The sequence below is a fragment of the Rattus norvegicus genome, chromosome 4 (genome assembly GCF_036323735.1).
Source record: "Rattus norvegicus strain BN/NHsdMcwi chromosome 4, GRCr8, whole genome shotgun sequence".
In the NCBI taxonomy this organism is placed as follows: domain Eukaryota; kingdom Metazoa; phylum Chordata; class Mammalia; order Rodentia; family Muridae; genus Rattus; species Rattus norvegicus.
The window spans coordinates 88,487,777-88,501,784 of NC_086022.1; the positions used below are offsets into that span (position 1 = coordinate 88,487,777).

The 14,008-nt window shown below is 37.8% G+C and overlaps 1 protein-coding gene across 1 annotated transcript; it reads left to right on the top strand.

Annotated features, from left to right (window-relative positions):
- The first annotated feature begins 3,344 nt into the window (after window positions 1-3,344).
- On the top strand, window positions 3,345-4,253 carry Vom1r85 (vomeronasal 1 receptor 85). Its single transcript, NM_001009530.1, has one exon. The coding sequence runs from the start codon at window positions 3,345-3,347 to the stop codon at window positions 4,251-4,253; it is 909 nt and encodes a 302-aa protein (NP_001009530.1).
- The last annotated feature ends 9,755 nt before the right edge of the window (window positions 4,254-14,008 follow it).

The following is a 14,008-nucleotide window of genomic DNA, read 5'->3' on the forward strand; positions in this document are numbered from 1 at the left end:
CAACAATGGAGGAGTGTTCCTCTTTCTCCACATCCTCGCCAGCATCTGCTGTCACCTGAGTTTTTGATCTTAGCCATTCTCACTGGTGTGAGGTGAAATCTCAGGGTTGTTTTGATTTGCATTTCCCTTATGACTAAAGATGTTGAACATTTCTTTAGGTGTTTCTCAGCCATTCGGCATTCCTCAGCTGTGAATTCTTTGTTTAGCTCTGAACCCCATTTTTTAATAGGGTTATTTGTTTCCCTGCGGTCTAACTTCTTGAGTTCTTTGTATATTTTGGATATAAGGCCTCTATCTGTTGTAGGATTGGTAAAGATCTTTTCCCAATCTGTTGGTTGCCGTTTTGTCCTAACCACCGTGTCCTTTGCCTTACAGAAGCTTTGCAGTTTTATGAGATCCCATTTGTCGATTCTTGATCTTAGAGCATAAGCCATTGGTGTTTTGTTCAGGAAATTTTTTCCAGTGCCCATGTGTTCCAGATGCTTCCCTAGTTTTTCTTCTATTAGTTTGAGTGTGTCTGGTTTGATGTGGAGGTCCTTGATCCACTTGGACTTAAGCTTTGTACAGGGTGATAAGCATGGATCGATCTGCATTCCTCTACATGTTGCCCTCCAGTTGAACCAGCACCATTTGCTGAAAATGCTATCTTTTTTCCATTGGATGGTTTTGGCTCCTTTGTCAAAAATCAAGTGACCATAGGTGTGTGGGTTCATTTCTGGGTCTTCAATTCTATTCCATTGGTCTATCTGTCTGTCTCTGTACCAATACCACGCAGTTTCCATCACTATTGCTCTGTAATACTGCTTGAGTTCAGGGATAGTGATTCCCCCCGAAGTCCTTTCACTGTTGAGGATAGCTTTAGCTATCCTGGGTTTTTTGTTATTCCAGATGAATTTGCAAACTGCTCTGTCTAACTCTTTGAAGAACTGGATTGGTATTTTGATGGGGATTGCATTGAATCTGTAGATTGCTTTTGGTAAAATGGCCATTTTTACTATATTAATCCTACCAATCCATGAGCATGGGAGATCTTTCCATCTTCTGAGGTCTTCTTCAATTTCTTTCCTCAGTGTCTTGAAGTTCTTATTGTACAGATCTTTTACTTGCTTGGTTAAAGTCACACCGAGGTACTTTATATTATTTGGGTCTATTATGAAGGGTGTCGTTTCCCTAATTTCTTTCTCGGCTTGTTTCTCTTTTGTATAGAGGAAGGCAACTGATTTATTTGAGTTAATTTTATACCCAGCCACTTTGCTGAAGTTGTTTATCAGCTTTAGTAGTTCTCTGGTGGAACTTTTGGGATCACTTAAATATACTATCATGTCATCTGCAAATAGTGATATTTTGACTTCTTCTTTTCCGATCTGTATCCCCTTGATCTCCTTTTGTTGTCTGATTGCTCTGGCTAGAACTTCAAGAACTATATTGAATAAGTAGGGAGAGAGTGGGCAGCCTTGTCTAGTCCCTGATTTTAGTGGGATTGCTTCGAGTTTCTCTCCATTTAGTTTAATGTTAGCAACTGGTTTGCTGTATATGGCTTTTACTATGTTTAGGTATGGGCCTTGAATTCCTATTCTTTCCAGGACTTTTATCATGAAGGGGTGTTGAATTTTGTCAAATGCTTTCTCAGCATCTAATGAAATGATCATGTGGTTTTGTTCTTTCAGTTTGTTTATATGATGGATCACGTTGATGGTTTTCCGTATATTAAACCATCCCTGCATGCCTGGGATGAAGCCTACTTGATCATGGTGGATGATTGTTTTGATGTGCTCTTGAATTCGGTTTGCCAGAATTTTATTGAGTATTTTTGCGTCGATATTCATAAGGGAAATTGGTCTGAAGTTCTCTTTCTTTGTTGTGTCTTTGTGTGGTTTAGGTATAAGAGTAATTGTGGCTTCGTAGAAGGAATTCGGTAGTGCTCCATCTGTTTCAATTTTGTGGAATAGTTTGGATAATATTGGTATGAGGTCTTCTATGAAGGTTTGATAGAATTCTGCACTAAACCCGTCTGGACCTGGGCTCTTTTTGGTTGGAAGACCTTTAATGACTGCTTCTATTTCCTTAGGAGTTATGGGGTTGTTTAACTGGTTTATCTGTTCCTGATTTAACTTCGATACCTGGTATCTGTCTAGGAAATTGTCCATTTCCTGAAGATTTTCAAATTTTGTTGAATATAGGTTTTTATAGTAAGATCTGATGATTTTTTGAATTTCCTCTGAATCTGTAGTTATGTCTCCCTTTTCATTTCTAATTTTGTTAATTTGGACGCACTCTCTGTGTCCTCTCGTTAGTCTGGCTAAGGGTTTATCTATCTTGTTGATTTTCTCAAAGAACCAACTTTTGGTTCTGTTGATTCTTTCTATGGTCCTTTTTGTTTCTACTTGGTTGATTTCAGCTCTGAGTTTGATTATTTCCTGCCTTCTACTCCTCCTGGGTGTATTTGCTTCTTTTTGTTCTAGAGCTTTTAGGTGTGCTGTCAAGCTGCTGACATATGCTCTTTCCTGTTTCTTTCTGCAGGCACTCAGCGCTATGAGTTTTCCTCTTAGCACAGCTTTCATTGTGTCCCATAAGTTTGGGTATGTTGTATCTTCATTTTCATTAAATTCTAAAAAGTTTTTAATTTCTTTCTTTATTTCTTTCAAAAATGGTCTTTTATTGATACCTTAGAATTGGTTCCTTAATCTTGAATTGGAGTTCACAAGTGGTCTTCCGCTATATTTATGTCTTTAATTCTAGATTCTGAGGATGTAAGATCTCACGGGGAAGAAACATGTAAAAGATGAATTGAAATAGACATTTTGCCTGGGATTTCATTAGAATTGTGAGTAAAATATAGATAATTTCTAAATAGATCTTAGTAAAGTTATGCACTATAATGTATTCAAATCTGTTTTTAATATCTTTTTGATTTACCCACATCTCACCGTATATTTGTACATTTGTGCAAGTGTGACTGATATTCTATGCTCATTATTACTGTTTCAATTTTTAAATATAAAATGAGCCAAGTCAAATTAATAAAATTAAATTTCAAAGGAATGAGATTCAGGTGTAATACAGGAATACACATTGTAAATTCTATATAGATATGACTCAAATTAATTTACTATTAATAATATACTATCTGTACAAGAAAAAATGGAGGACATATAAAAACGTAGGTTATTTCCAGTATGAAACATCAAAAGAGAGATAGGTTACTCAATATTTAGTAGGGAAAATAGAATGATTATATAGCTATACTGTGAAGTGAATCATAAGTTTGATATATAATTGATAATTTTTTCAGGTATATGAAACAGACTTCCATTATGCTTTTCAGATGAATACACTTTCCATTTATGTCTTCAATCAAGACTGTCCTTTATTTCCAAGCTGGACTAGGAGTCTTAGCCAATCTGTTTCTGCTGATTTTCTATATCTTCATAATCCCAGGTCACAGACCTAAGCCTGTGGACATGATCTCCTGTCAACTGACCTTTATTCATATAATTATGGTTCTCACTGGATGGGATATTTGGCTTGCAGGCATGTTTGAGTTGCTGAACTTTGAGATTGACTTCAAATGTAAGGCAACTATTTACATAAACAGGGCGATGAGAGGCCTCTCTATCTGTATCACCTGCCTCCTGAGTGTGTTTCAGGCTGTCACAATCAGTCCCATTACCTCACTTTTGTCAAAATTTAAACATAAACTCAAAAAATACATCATCTATGCTTTTTTCTACTTTTGGTCTTTCAATTTGTCCTTCAGCACTAATCAGTTCTTCTCTAGTGGTGCTTATACCAATGTGAGTGGGAACAACCAAATGAGGGTCAATAAATATTGCTCACTCTTTCCCATAAATATCATCATCAGGGGATTGATTTTAACAGTAACCACTTTAAGAGATGTGTTTCTTGTGGCAATCATGCTGAACACAAGTGCATACATGGTGGTTATCTTGTTCAGGCATCAGAGGCTATGTAAGCATCTTCATAGCATCAACCACTTGAGAGTGTCCCCTGAGAAAAGAGCCACGCAGACCATCTTGCTGCTGGTGATTTGCTTTGTGGTCATGTACTGGGTGGACTTCATTATCTCATTCACCTCAATCCTGTTATGGAGATATGACCCTGTCATCCAGACTATTCAGAAGATTGTGATGAATGTTTATCCCACAATTACTGCTTTAGTACAAATCAGTTCTGACAACAGAATAATTAATGTCCTGAAAAACTTGTGGCCAAAATGCCATCAGCCTTTTTAAAGGGGGGTCATTTTCTCTTTTAAAAAAAAGGCACCTGAAACATATACAATAGAAGACTGCCTGGTCTTGTCTCAATGAGAGAAGACACACATAACCTTCGAGAGACTTGCGGCCCCAGGGAGTATGGAGTAGGTACATCCTTTTGAACATCAGGGAGGAATTATTGAATGAGGAACAGTCAGCTTGCATACCAGTGTGGGATAATAAGTGGACTCTAATAAAAGATTAAAGAATAATTATTTTAAAAGGGGGAGATTTATTTTATTTTCTAGGTATAGGTGTTGTGCCAGCATGTCTCCATGTGTGCATTTCTGGTGTTCACAAAGGTCATACAAGGTCATTGGACCCTTTGGAACTGGACTTAGAAATGATTCTAGGATTTTGTTTTGTGAGGAGTTCTAGCCTCAATTATTTAAAAAAAAGTGATTCTTTTTAAATTATTTAATAGTTCAAGAAGCAAAGTAAGACTTTTATATGATTTAAGTAAAATTTATGGTATCTACATTCTTTTATCATTTCTGCTGCCAAGATGTATGGAGTTCTTTCAGTTCATGGTATACCATAAGGTGATATTTCCACATGAATCCTCTTTCTACATTTTAATTCATATCATAAATGTTCTCCTGATGCTTGAGAAAAGATTCATACTTACAGTGACTTTTTAGCATTTATGTTGAAAAATAGATTAATTTACTCTAAGTCATCAAGAATAGTGTTAAGATAATATTGTAGATTTGTTTCCCAGTTATTATTTTAATTATTTTTCATACCTCTTTTCCTGACCTCAGTTTCTCATCTCTCCACTCCTTCCAATCCCTCACTAATATCTTCTCTCCCCAAATCCACTCCTTTTCCTCTCATAAAGAAGAAGCAGACCTCCCAAGGATATCAACTGAACATGGCATAGCAATTTCATCAGATTCTTATGAAGACTAGATGAGGCAATCCACTATGAGTAAAAAATCTCAATAAGTATAGGAAAAAGTGTCATAGACACCCACCTCTAACTCTTTCGAGTCCCATCCAAACACCCAAACTTTACAAATATCATGTAAATGCAGAGGATATGGTTAAGACCCATACAAAGTTCATATATCTTACTTCAATCTCTGTGATCCCTTGTGATCCTACATAGTAAATTCTGTGAGCCCTGTGCTCCTGGTGTCCTTGACCCCACTGGTCCTATCATCCTTTCTCCCTCTTCTCATCTATAGGTTTCCCTGGTTCTGTGTAGTCTTTGGCTATGGATCTCTGTATCTGCTCCCATCAGTTGCTGGATCATGCTTCTCTCAGGTGACAGTTGGGATAGGTGCTAATCTCTGAGTATAACACAATATAATTGAGCATCATTTCATTGATATTTTTCCACTTGGTTTGGTTCTGTCCTGGACCTGTGGGCTGTCCTCTCTCTCTGGTTCCCAGTGATGCAGGAAACGTAGACTCCCTTCAAGACTCTGGGTCTAAAGTTGTACCAGACATAAATTTGCCACACCCACATGTTCAGTGTCACAATTACCTTAGGACATCTGGCAGGAAGGGCAGATTAATGTAGGTAGAACGTTTTCTGCCTGGGTTTTTGTCCCAGTCCCTCTGCCTTGCCTATTTATAGAAGATTACCATTTCAGGCTCCGAATCCCACATTACTATGAAGCTTCACTAAGGTCACTCTCATTTATCTCAGGCAGTTTCCACTTAATCAGGTTTCTACATCAACCTTCCAACCACTCCCCAGTGCCAGTCATCTCTCTTAATATTATCCCTCCACCTTCTCACCTCCTGCCTGATCCCTCCTTTTCCCATTCCTCTTGACCCCAGTCTTCCTGCAAATTTTATTCTTTTTCTTCTTCCATGCATCTCCCTTTGAACCCTCCTTGTTACTTTCTGTCTCTGGATTTGTAGATAATAATATACTATTTGATTTTCTGTAACTACTTGTAAGAGAGCACACACTGCCTTTGTCTACTTGAGTTTGGGTTACAATACTAAGCTTGATGTTTTTCTAGTTTTATCCATCTGCCTACAAATTTCATAATGTTTTTATTTTTAACAACTGAGTAATACTCTGTTGTATATATTTACCATATTTTCTTTTATCCATTCAAAGGTTGTGCTGTTCACAGTTTCTACCTATTATGAATAAAGCTATGTGACATATTTGAGCAAGTGTTCTTGTGTTATAATTGAGTATCCTTTGGGTTTATGCCCAGGAGAAGTACAGCTGGATTTGAAGTAGATTGAATCACAATTGTTTGAGAAAATGCCATATTGGTTTGAAAAGTAGCTGTACAAGTTTGTGCTTTCCCCAGCAATGGAGGAGTGTTCCCCTTATTTCACACTCATGCCAGGATGAGTTGTCATTTATGTTATTGATTTCAGACACTGATGGGGGTAAAAATGAAGTCTTAAAGTAGGATTGATTTGTATTTGTCTGAGGAGTAAGAATGTTGAATATTTTTAAGGGTTTCTCAGATGTTCCAGATTCACCATTTGATAATGTTTTGTATAGATATGTACCCATTTTTAATTGGATTGTTTGGTTTCTTGATATTTAGCTTCTCAGGTTTTTAATACTTTGCCTGTTAGCGCTCTTTCAGATGTGAAGTTAGTAAAATTCTTTTTGCATACTGTAGCTACCATTTTATGCTAACAATGATGTCCTTTGCCTTTCAGAAGATTTTTGATTTCATGAGGTCCCATTTACGAATTGTTCTTTTTAGGGGCTGTACTATAAGTGTTCTGCTCAAGTTGTCTCTTGTGGCAATATGTTCAAGGCCATTTCCAATTTTCTCTTCTACGAGGTTCAGTGCATTTAATTTTTTATTGAGTTCTTTGATCCACTTGGATATTAATTTTATGCAGGCCGATAGACATCAAACTTTTTGTACTCTCCTACATGCCAACTTCCAGATTAACTAGTACCATTTGTTGAAAATGCTGTCTTTTTTCCATTGTTGATTTCTCACTTCTTTATCAAAAACCTGTGTCCATAGGTGTGTTAATTTATGTCATGTCTATTCCATTTGTGAATTTCTCTGGTTTTTATGCCAATACCTGTAGTGGAGCTTAAAATATCAAATGATGATAACTGCAGGTATTTATTTATTGTACAAAATTGCTCTTCTGTTTTTCCACATCAAGCTGAGTATTGTTCTTTCAACATCTGTAAAGAATTGTGTTCGAATTTTGATGGTGATTGTGTTAATGCAGAGATTACTTTGGTAAAATCGCCATATTTACTATGTTAAACATATTGATCCATGAGCACAGGAAATCTTTCCATCTTGTAATATCTTCTCCAATTTTTTTCTTCAAAGATTTGAAATTTTTGTTATATGTCTTTCAGTTCTTTGGTTAGACTTTCCAAAATGTTTTATGTTATTTGTGGAGGGTCTGTTTTCCCTGACCTCTTTCTCAGGTTGTTAATCATTTATGATTTGTTACTTATACTTATATCCAGTCAATTCACTGAAGGTTTTATCAAATGTAGTAGATCCCTGGTAAAATGTGTGGCTCACCTATATGTACTCTCACATCATCTGTCAATATAGATACTAGAACTTCTTCCTTTCCAATTTGACAATCTGTATCCTTTTGATCTCCTTCAAGTGTATAATTTCTCTACATATGACTTCAAGTTGTATTTTGAATAGATATGGAGTGAGTGAACAACTTGTTCCTGATTATAGTGGAGATGGGTTAAGTTTCCCACTTAATTTTACAATGCCTATAGGCTTACAGTAATATGCATTTCTTATATTTAGGCATGTCCTTTGTATACATAATCTCTCCAAGATTTATCATAAAGAAGTTTTGAATATTGTCAAAAGTTTTCTCCGTACTGAAAGGGAGGTTAATGTGTTCTGTGCTTTGTTTCTTTCAGTTTGTTAATATAGTAGATTTATTTTTGTTTGTTGAACATTCCCTGCATCTCTGGGATGAAAACTAGTATATCCTGGTGGATGATTTTTTATACATTTTGTATTTTCACAGTATTTTGAGTAGTTTTATGTCCATGTTCATGCAAGAAACTGGTATGAAATTTTATTTGTTGAAACTTTGTGTGACTTAGGTAACAGTGTGACTGTGGTTTAAAAATGAATTTTGTGGCTGCCCTCATGGAGAGCTGAAACCTATCTCCAAGGAGCAACTTCAGGCCTGAGACCAGAGGTAAGACCAATTATTCTGCTCCAAGTGACCTGTCTGGTGGACTCAGGATACACAAAGGCAAAATTGCTCTGGGACCAGACACTTCCAGTTTCTAGCTGGAGCCCAAACTTCGCTGATCCTGACCCATAGCTCCCTGCTCCCAAACCCTGTGGGAGAGAGAGCTCATTGCCCAGATGTGTGGACAATCCTGAGACTGCAGGGCAGGAGAGATAGCAACTTCTTCCCACCTTTGCACACATCCCTGGTCCAAAAGGAAACTGCATAGGGCCTCTGGGAACAGGAAGATATGGGGCAGTCACCTGCAGGAGTCCTGGGGTCCAGACTGTGACCAGATCTCAATGGACCTGGTCAAACAGTTCCCTGCACTCAAATCCCATGGGAGGAAAAGCTAGACCTTCTGAGGGGCAGACACACCTGAGAAACCATTGGAGTCTACTCTCTGCCCACATTTCTGACTCTAGAGGAAAACACCTAGCGCCATCAGGGTCCCCTGCGCACAGAGACACAGAAGTAGGGGCAGGCCTTTCTGGTTGCTGCCCTCACAGAGAGCTGAAACCTAGCCCCGAGAAACAACTTCAGGCCCAAGACCAGAGATAACACCAACTTTTCTGCTCCAAGTGACCTGCCTGGTGGACTCAGGACACACAAAGGCAAAATTCCTCTGGGACCAGACACTTCCAGTTTCTAGCTGGCGCCCAAACCTCACTGATCCCAGCCCACAACTCCTTGCTCCCAAAACCTGTGGGAGAGAGAGCTCATCACCCACACGCATGGGCAATCCTGAGACTGCAGGGCAGGAGAGACAGCTACTTATGCCCACCTTCACCCACATACCTGGCCCAAGAGGAAACTGTATAGGGCCTTTGGCCACAGGAAGTTAGGGGCAGTCAGGCGCCAGGAGCCCTGCGTTCCAGACTGTGCCCAGATCTGAACGGACCTGGTCAAACAGTTCCCTGCACCCAAAACCCATGACAGGGATTGCTAGACCTTCAGAGGGGCAGACTTCCCTGGGAAACCAGAAGAGACAACTCTCTGCCCACATTCCTGACTCTACAAGAAAACACCTAGGGCCACCAGGGCCCACTGACTGCCTTTAAACAACCCCATAACTCCTAAAGAAATAGAAGCAGTCATTAAGTCTCCCAACCAAAAAGAGCCCAGGTCCAGATGGGTTCAGTGCAGAATTCTATCAGACCTTCATAGAAGACCTCATACCAATACTATACAAACTCTTCTACAATATTGAAACAGATGGAGTGCTACTGAATTCCTTCTATGAAGCCACAATTACTCTTATACCTAAACCACACAAAGACCCAACAAAGAAAGAGAACTTCAGACCCATTTCCCTTATGAATATAGACACAAATATACTCAATAAAATTCTTGCAAACTGAATCCAAGAACACAACAAAACAGTCATCCATCATGACCAAGTATGCTATATCCCAAGTATGCAGGGATGATTTAATATACAGGAAACCAACAAAATATTCCACTATATAAACAAAATGAAAGATAAAAACCACATGATCATTTCATTAGATGCTGAGAAAGCATGTGACAAAATTCAACACCCCTTCATGATAAAAGTCCTGGAAAGAAAAGGAATTCAAGGCCCATACCTAAACATAGTAAAAGCAATCACAACAAACCAGTAGCAAATATTAAACAAAATGGAGAGAAATTTGAAGCAATCCCTCTAAAATCAGGGACTAGACAAGGTTGCCCACTCTCTCCCTACTTATACAATATAGTTCCCAAAGTTATAGCGAGAGCAATCAGATAACAAAAGGAGATTAAAGTGATAGATTGGAAAGGAAGAAGTAAAATATCACTACTTGCAGATGATATGATAGTATATTTCTGTGATCCCAAAAGTTCAACCAAAGTATTATTAAGCCTGATAATCACCTTCAGCAAAGTGGCTGGGTATAATTTTTACTCAAATAAATCAGTAGCTGTCCTCTCCACAAAAGAGAAATAAGCCAAGAAAGAAATTAGGGAAACGACACCCTTCATAATAGTCCCAAATAATATAAAGTACCTCGGAGTGACTTTAACCAAGAAAGTAAAAGATCTGTACAATAAGAACTTCAAGCCTCTGAAGAAAGAAATTGAAGATGATCTCAGAAGATGGAAAGAACTCCCATGCTCTTGGATTGGCAGGATTAATAGAGTAAAAATGGTCATTTTACCAAAAGTGATCTACAGATTCAATGCAATCCCCATCAAAGTTCCAATCCAATTCTTCATAGAGTTAGACAGAACAATTTCCAAATTCATCTGGAATAACAAAAAAACCCAGGATAGCTAAAACTATCTTCAAAAATAAAAGGACTTCTGAGGAAATCAATATCCCTGATTCAAGCAGTATTACAGAGCAATAGTGATAAAAACTGCATGGTATTGCTACAGAGACAGGCATATAGACCAGTGGAATAGAATTGAAGACCCAGAAATAAACCCACACACCTATGGTCACTTGATTTTTGGCAAAAGAGACAAAAGCATCCAATGGAAAAAAGATAGCATTTTCAGCAAATGGTGCTGGTTCAACTGGAGGTCAGCAGGAAGAAGAATGAAGATCTAATGACCCTTATCATCCTGTACAAAGCTTAAGTCCAAGTGGATCAAGGACCTCCACATCAAACCAGATACATTCAAACTAATAGAAGAAAAAGTGGGGAAGAGCCTCGAATACATGGGCACTGAAGAAAATTTCCTGAACAAACCACCAATAACTTATGCTCTAAGTTCAAGAGTCAATGAATGGGATCTCATAAAATTACAAAGCTTCTGTAATGCAAAGGACACTGTTGTTAGGACAAAATGGCAACCAACAGATTAGGAAAAGAACTTTACCAATCCTACAACTGATAGAGGGCTTATATCAAAAATATACAAAAACTCATGAAGTTAGACTGCAGGGAGACAAATAACCCTATTAAAAAAATGGGGTTCAGGGCTAAACTAAGAATTCATAGCAGAGGAATGCCAAATGGCTGAGAAATACCTAAAGAAATGTTCAACATCTTTAGTCATAAGGGAAATGCAAATCAAAACAACCCTGAGATTCTACCTCACACCAGTCAGAATGGCTAAGATCAAAAACTCAGGTGACAGCAGATGCTGGCAAGGATGTGGAGAAAGAGAAACACTCCTCCATTGTTGGTGGGATTGCAGACTGGTACAACCATTCTGGAAATGTTTCTTTTCTGGTCCAATCTATTTGCAGTTCTGTAGGCTTCTTGTATGTTTATGGGCATCTCTTTCTTTAAGTTAGGGAAGTTTTCTTCTATGATTTTGTTGAAGATATTTACTGGTCCTTTGAACTGGGAGTTTTCAGTCTCTTCTATACCTATTATCCTTATGTTTGATCTTCTAATTGAGTCCTGGACTTCCTGTATGTGTGGATTTTGAACATTTCTTCAAGTGTTTCTCATCCAATAGAGATTCCTCTGTTGAGAATTTTCTGTGTAACTCTCTACCACTCTTTTTAATTGGGTTATTTGGCTTGCTGGTGTCTTCACTCTTGGGTTCTTTATATATTTTGGATATTTGTCCCTTGTCAGATGTGTTTGTCACGAAGATATTTTCCCATTATTTAATTTCTGTTTTTGTTTTATTGATGGTGTACTTAGTCTTGCAAAAGTTTTTCAGTACCCTAAGTTTCTATTTATTATTTGTTGATCTAAGTACATGAGTACTGGTATTCTGTTCAGGAATTTGTCTCCTCTGCCAATGTGTTCAAGAGATAGAGTAGTTCACTATCTCTTCTGGTAGATTTTGTGTCAGATTTTATATTAAGCTCTTTGATACACTTGGACTTGCACTTTGTACCACGTGATAAATATGGATCAATTGGCATTATTCTTCATGCAGACACCTAGTTATACCGGTATCAATTGTGGAAGAGGTATTCCTTTCCTTTCTTTTCTTTTCTTTTTTTTAAACATTTTATTATTTGAGCTTCTTTGTCAAAATCAACTGACCTTAGAAATGTGAGTTTATTTCTGGGTCTTCAAATCTATTTCATTGATGTCCCTGTCTGTTTTCTTTCTTTTTTTTTATTAACTTGAGTATTTCTTATATACATTTCTTATATACATTTCGAGTGTTATTCCGATAGCACGCATGGGATTATTTCTATCTTTCTGTACCTGTTGAGGCCCATTTTTTGACCAATTCTATGGTCAATTTTGGAGAAAGTACCATGAGGAGCTGAGAAGAAGGTATATCCTTTTGCTTTAGGATAGAATGTTCTATAAATATCCGTTAAGTCCATTTGGCTCATGACTTCTCTTAGTCTGTCGACATCACTGTTTAATTTCTGTTTCCATGATCTGTCCATTGATGAGAGTGGTGTGTTGAAATCTCCCACTATTATTGTGTGAGGTGCAATGTGTGTTTTGAGCTTTTACGTATGTAGGTGCCCTTGTATTTGGGGCATAGATATTTAGGATTGAGAGTTCATCTTGGTGGATTTTTCCTTTGATGAATATGAAGTGTCCTTCCTTAGCTTTTTTGATGACTGTTAGTTGGAAATTGATTTTATTTGATATTAGAATGGCTACTCCAGCTTGCTTCTTCTGACCATTTGCTTGGAAAGTTGTTTTCCAGCCTTTCACTCTGAGGTAGTGTCTGTCTTTGTCTCTGAGGTGTGTTTCCTGTAGGCAGCAGAATGCAGGGTCCTCGTTGCGTATCCAGTTTGTTAATCTATGTCTTTTTATTGGGGAGTTGAGGCCATTGATATTGAGAGATATTAAGGAATAGTGATTATTGCTTCCCTTTATATTCATATTTGGATGTGAGGTTATGTTTGTGTGCTTTTCTTCTCTTTGTATTGTTGCCAAGACGATTAGTTTCTTGCTTCTTCTAGGGTATAGCTTGCCTCCTTATGTTGGGCTTTACCATTTATTATCCTTTGTAGTGCTGGATTTGTAGAAAGATATTGTGTAAATTGGGTTTTGTCATGGAATATCTTGGTTTCTCCATCAATATTAATTGAGAGTTTTGCTGGATACAGTAACCTGGGCTGGCATTTGTGTTCTCTTAGGGTCTGTATGACATCAGTCCAGGATCTTCTGGCCTTCATAGTTTCTGGCGAGAAGTCTGGTGTGATTCTGATAGGTCTGCCTTTATATGTTACTTGACCTTTTTCCCTTACTGCTTTTAATATTCTTTCTTTATTTTGTGCGTTTGGTGTTTTGACAATTATGTGACGGGAGGTGTTTCTTTTCTGGTCCAATCTATTTGGAGTTCTGTAGGCTTCTTGTATGTCTATGGGTATCTCTTTTTTTAGGTTAGGGAAGTTTTCTTCTATGATTTTGTTGAAGATATTTACTGGTCCTTTGAGCTGGGAGTCTTCACTCTCTTCTATACCTATTATCCTTAGGTTTGATCTTCTCATTGAGTCCTGGATTTCCTGTATGTTTTGGACAAGTAGCTTTTTCCGCTTTACATTATCTTTGACAGTTGAGTCAATGATTTCTATGGAATCTTCTGCTCCTGAGATTCTCTCTTCCATCTCTTGTATTCTGTTGGTGAAGCTTGTGTCTACAGCTCCTTGTCTCTTCTTTTGGTTT

What these genes read in the sequence shown, in the direction of transcription:
- Vom1r85 (NM_001009530.1), top strand. Translation starts at nt 3,345, where the DNA reads ATGTCTTCAATCAAGACTGTCCTTTATTTCCAAGCTGGACTAGGAGTC.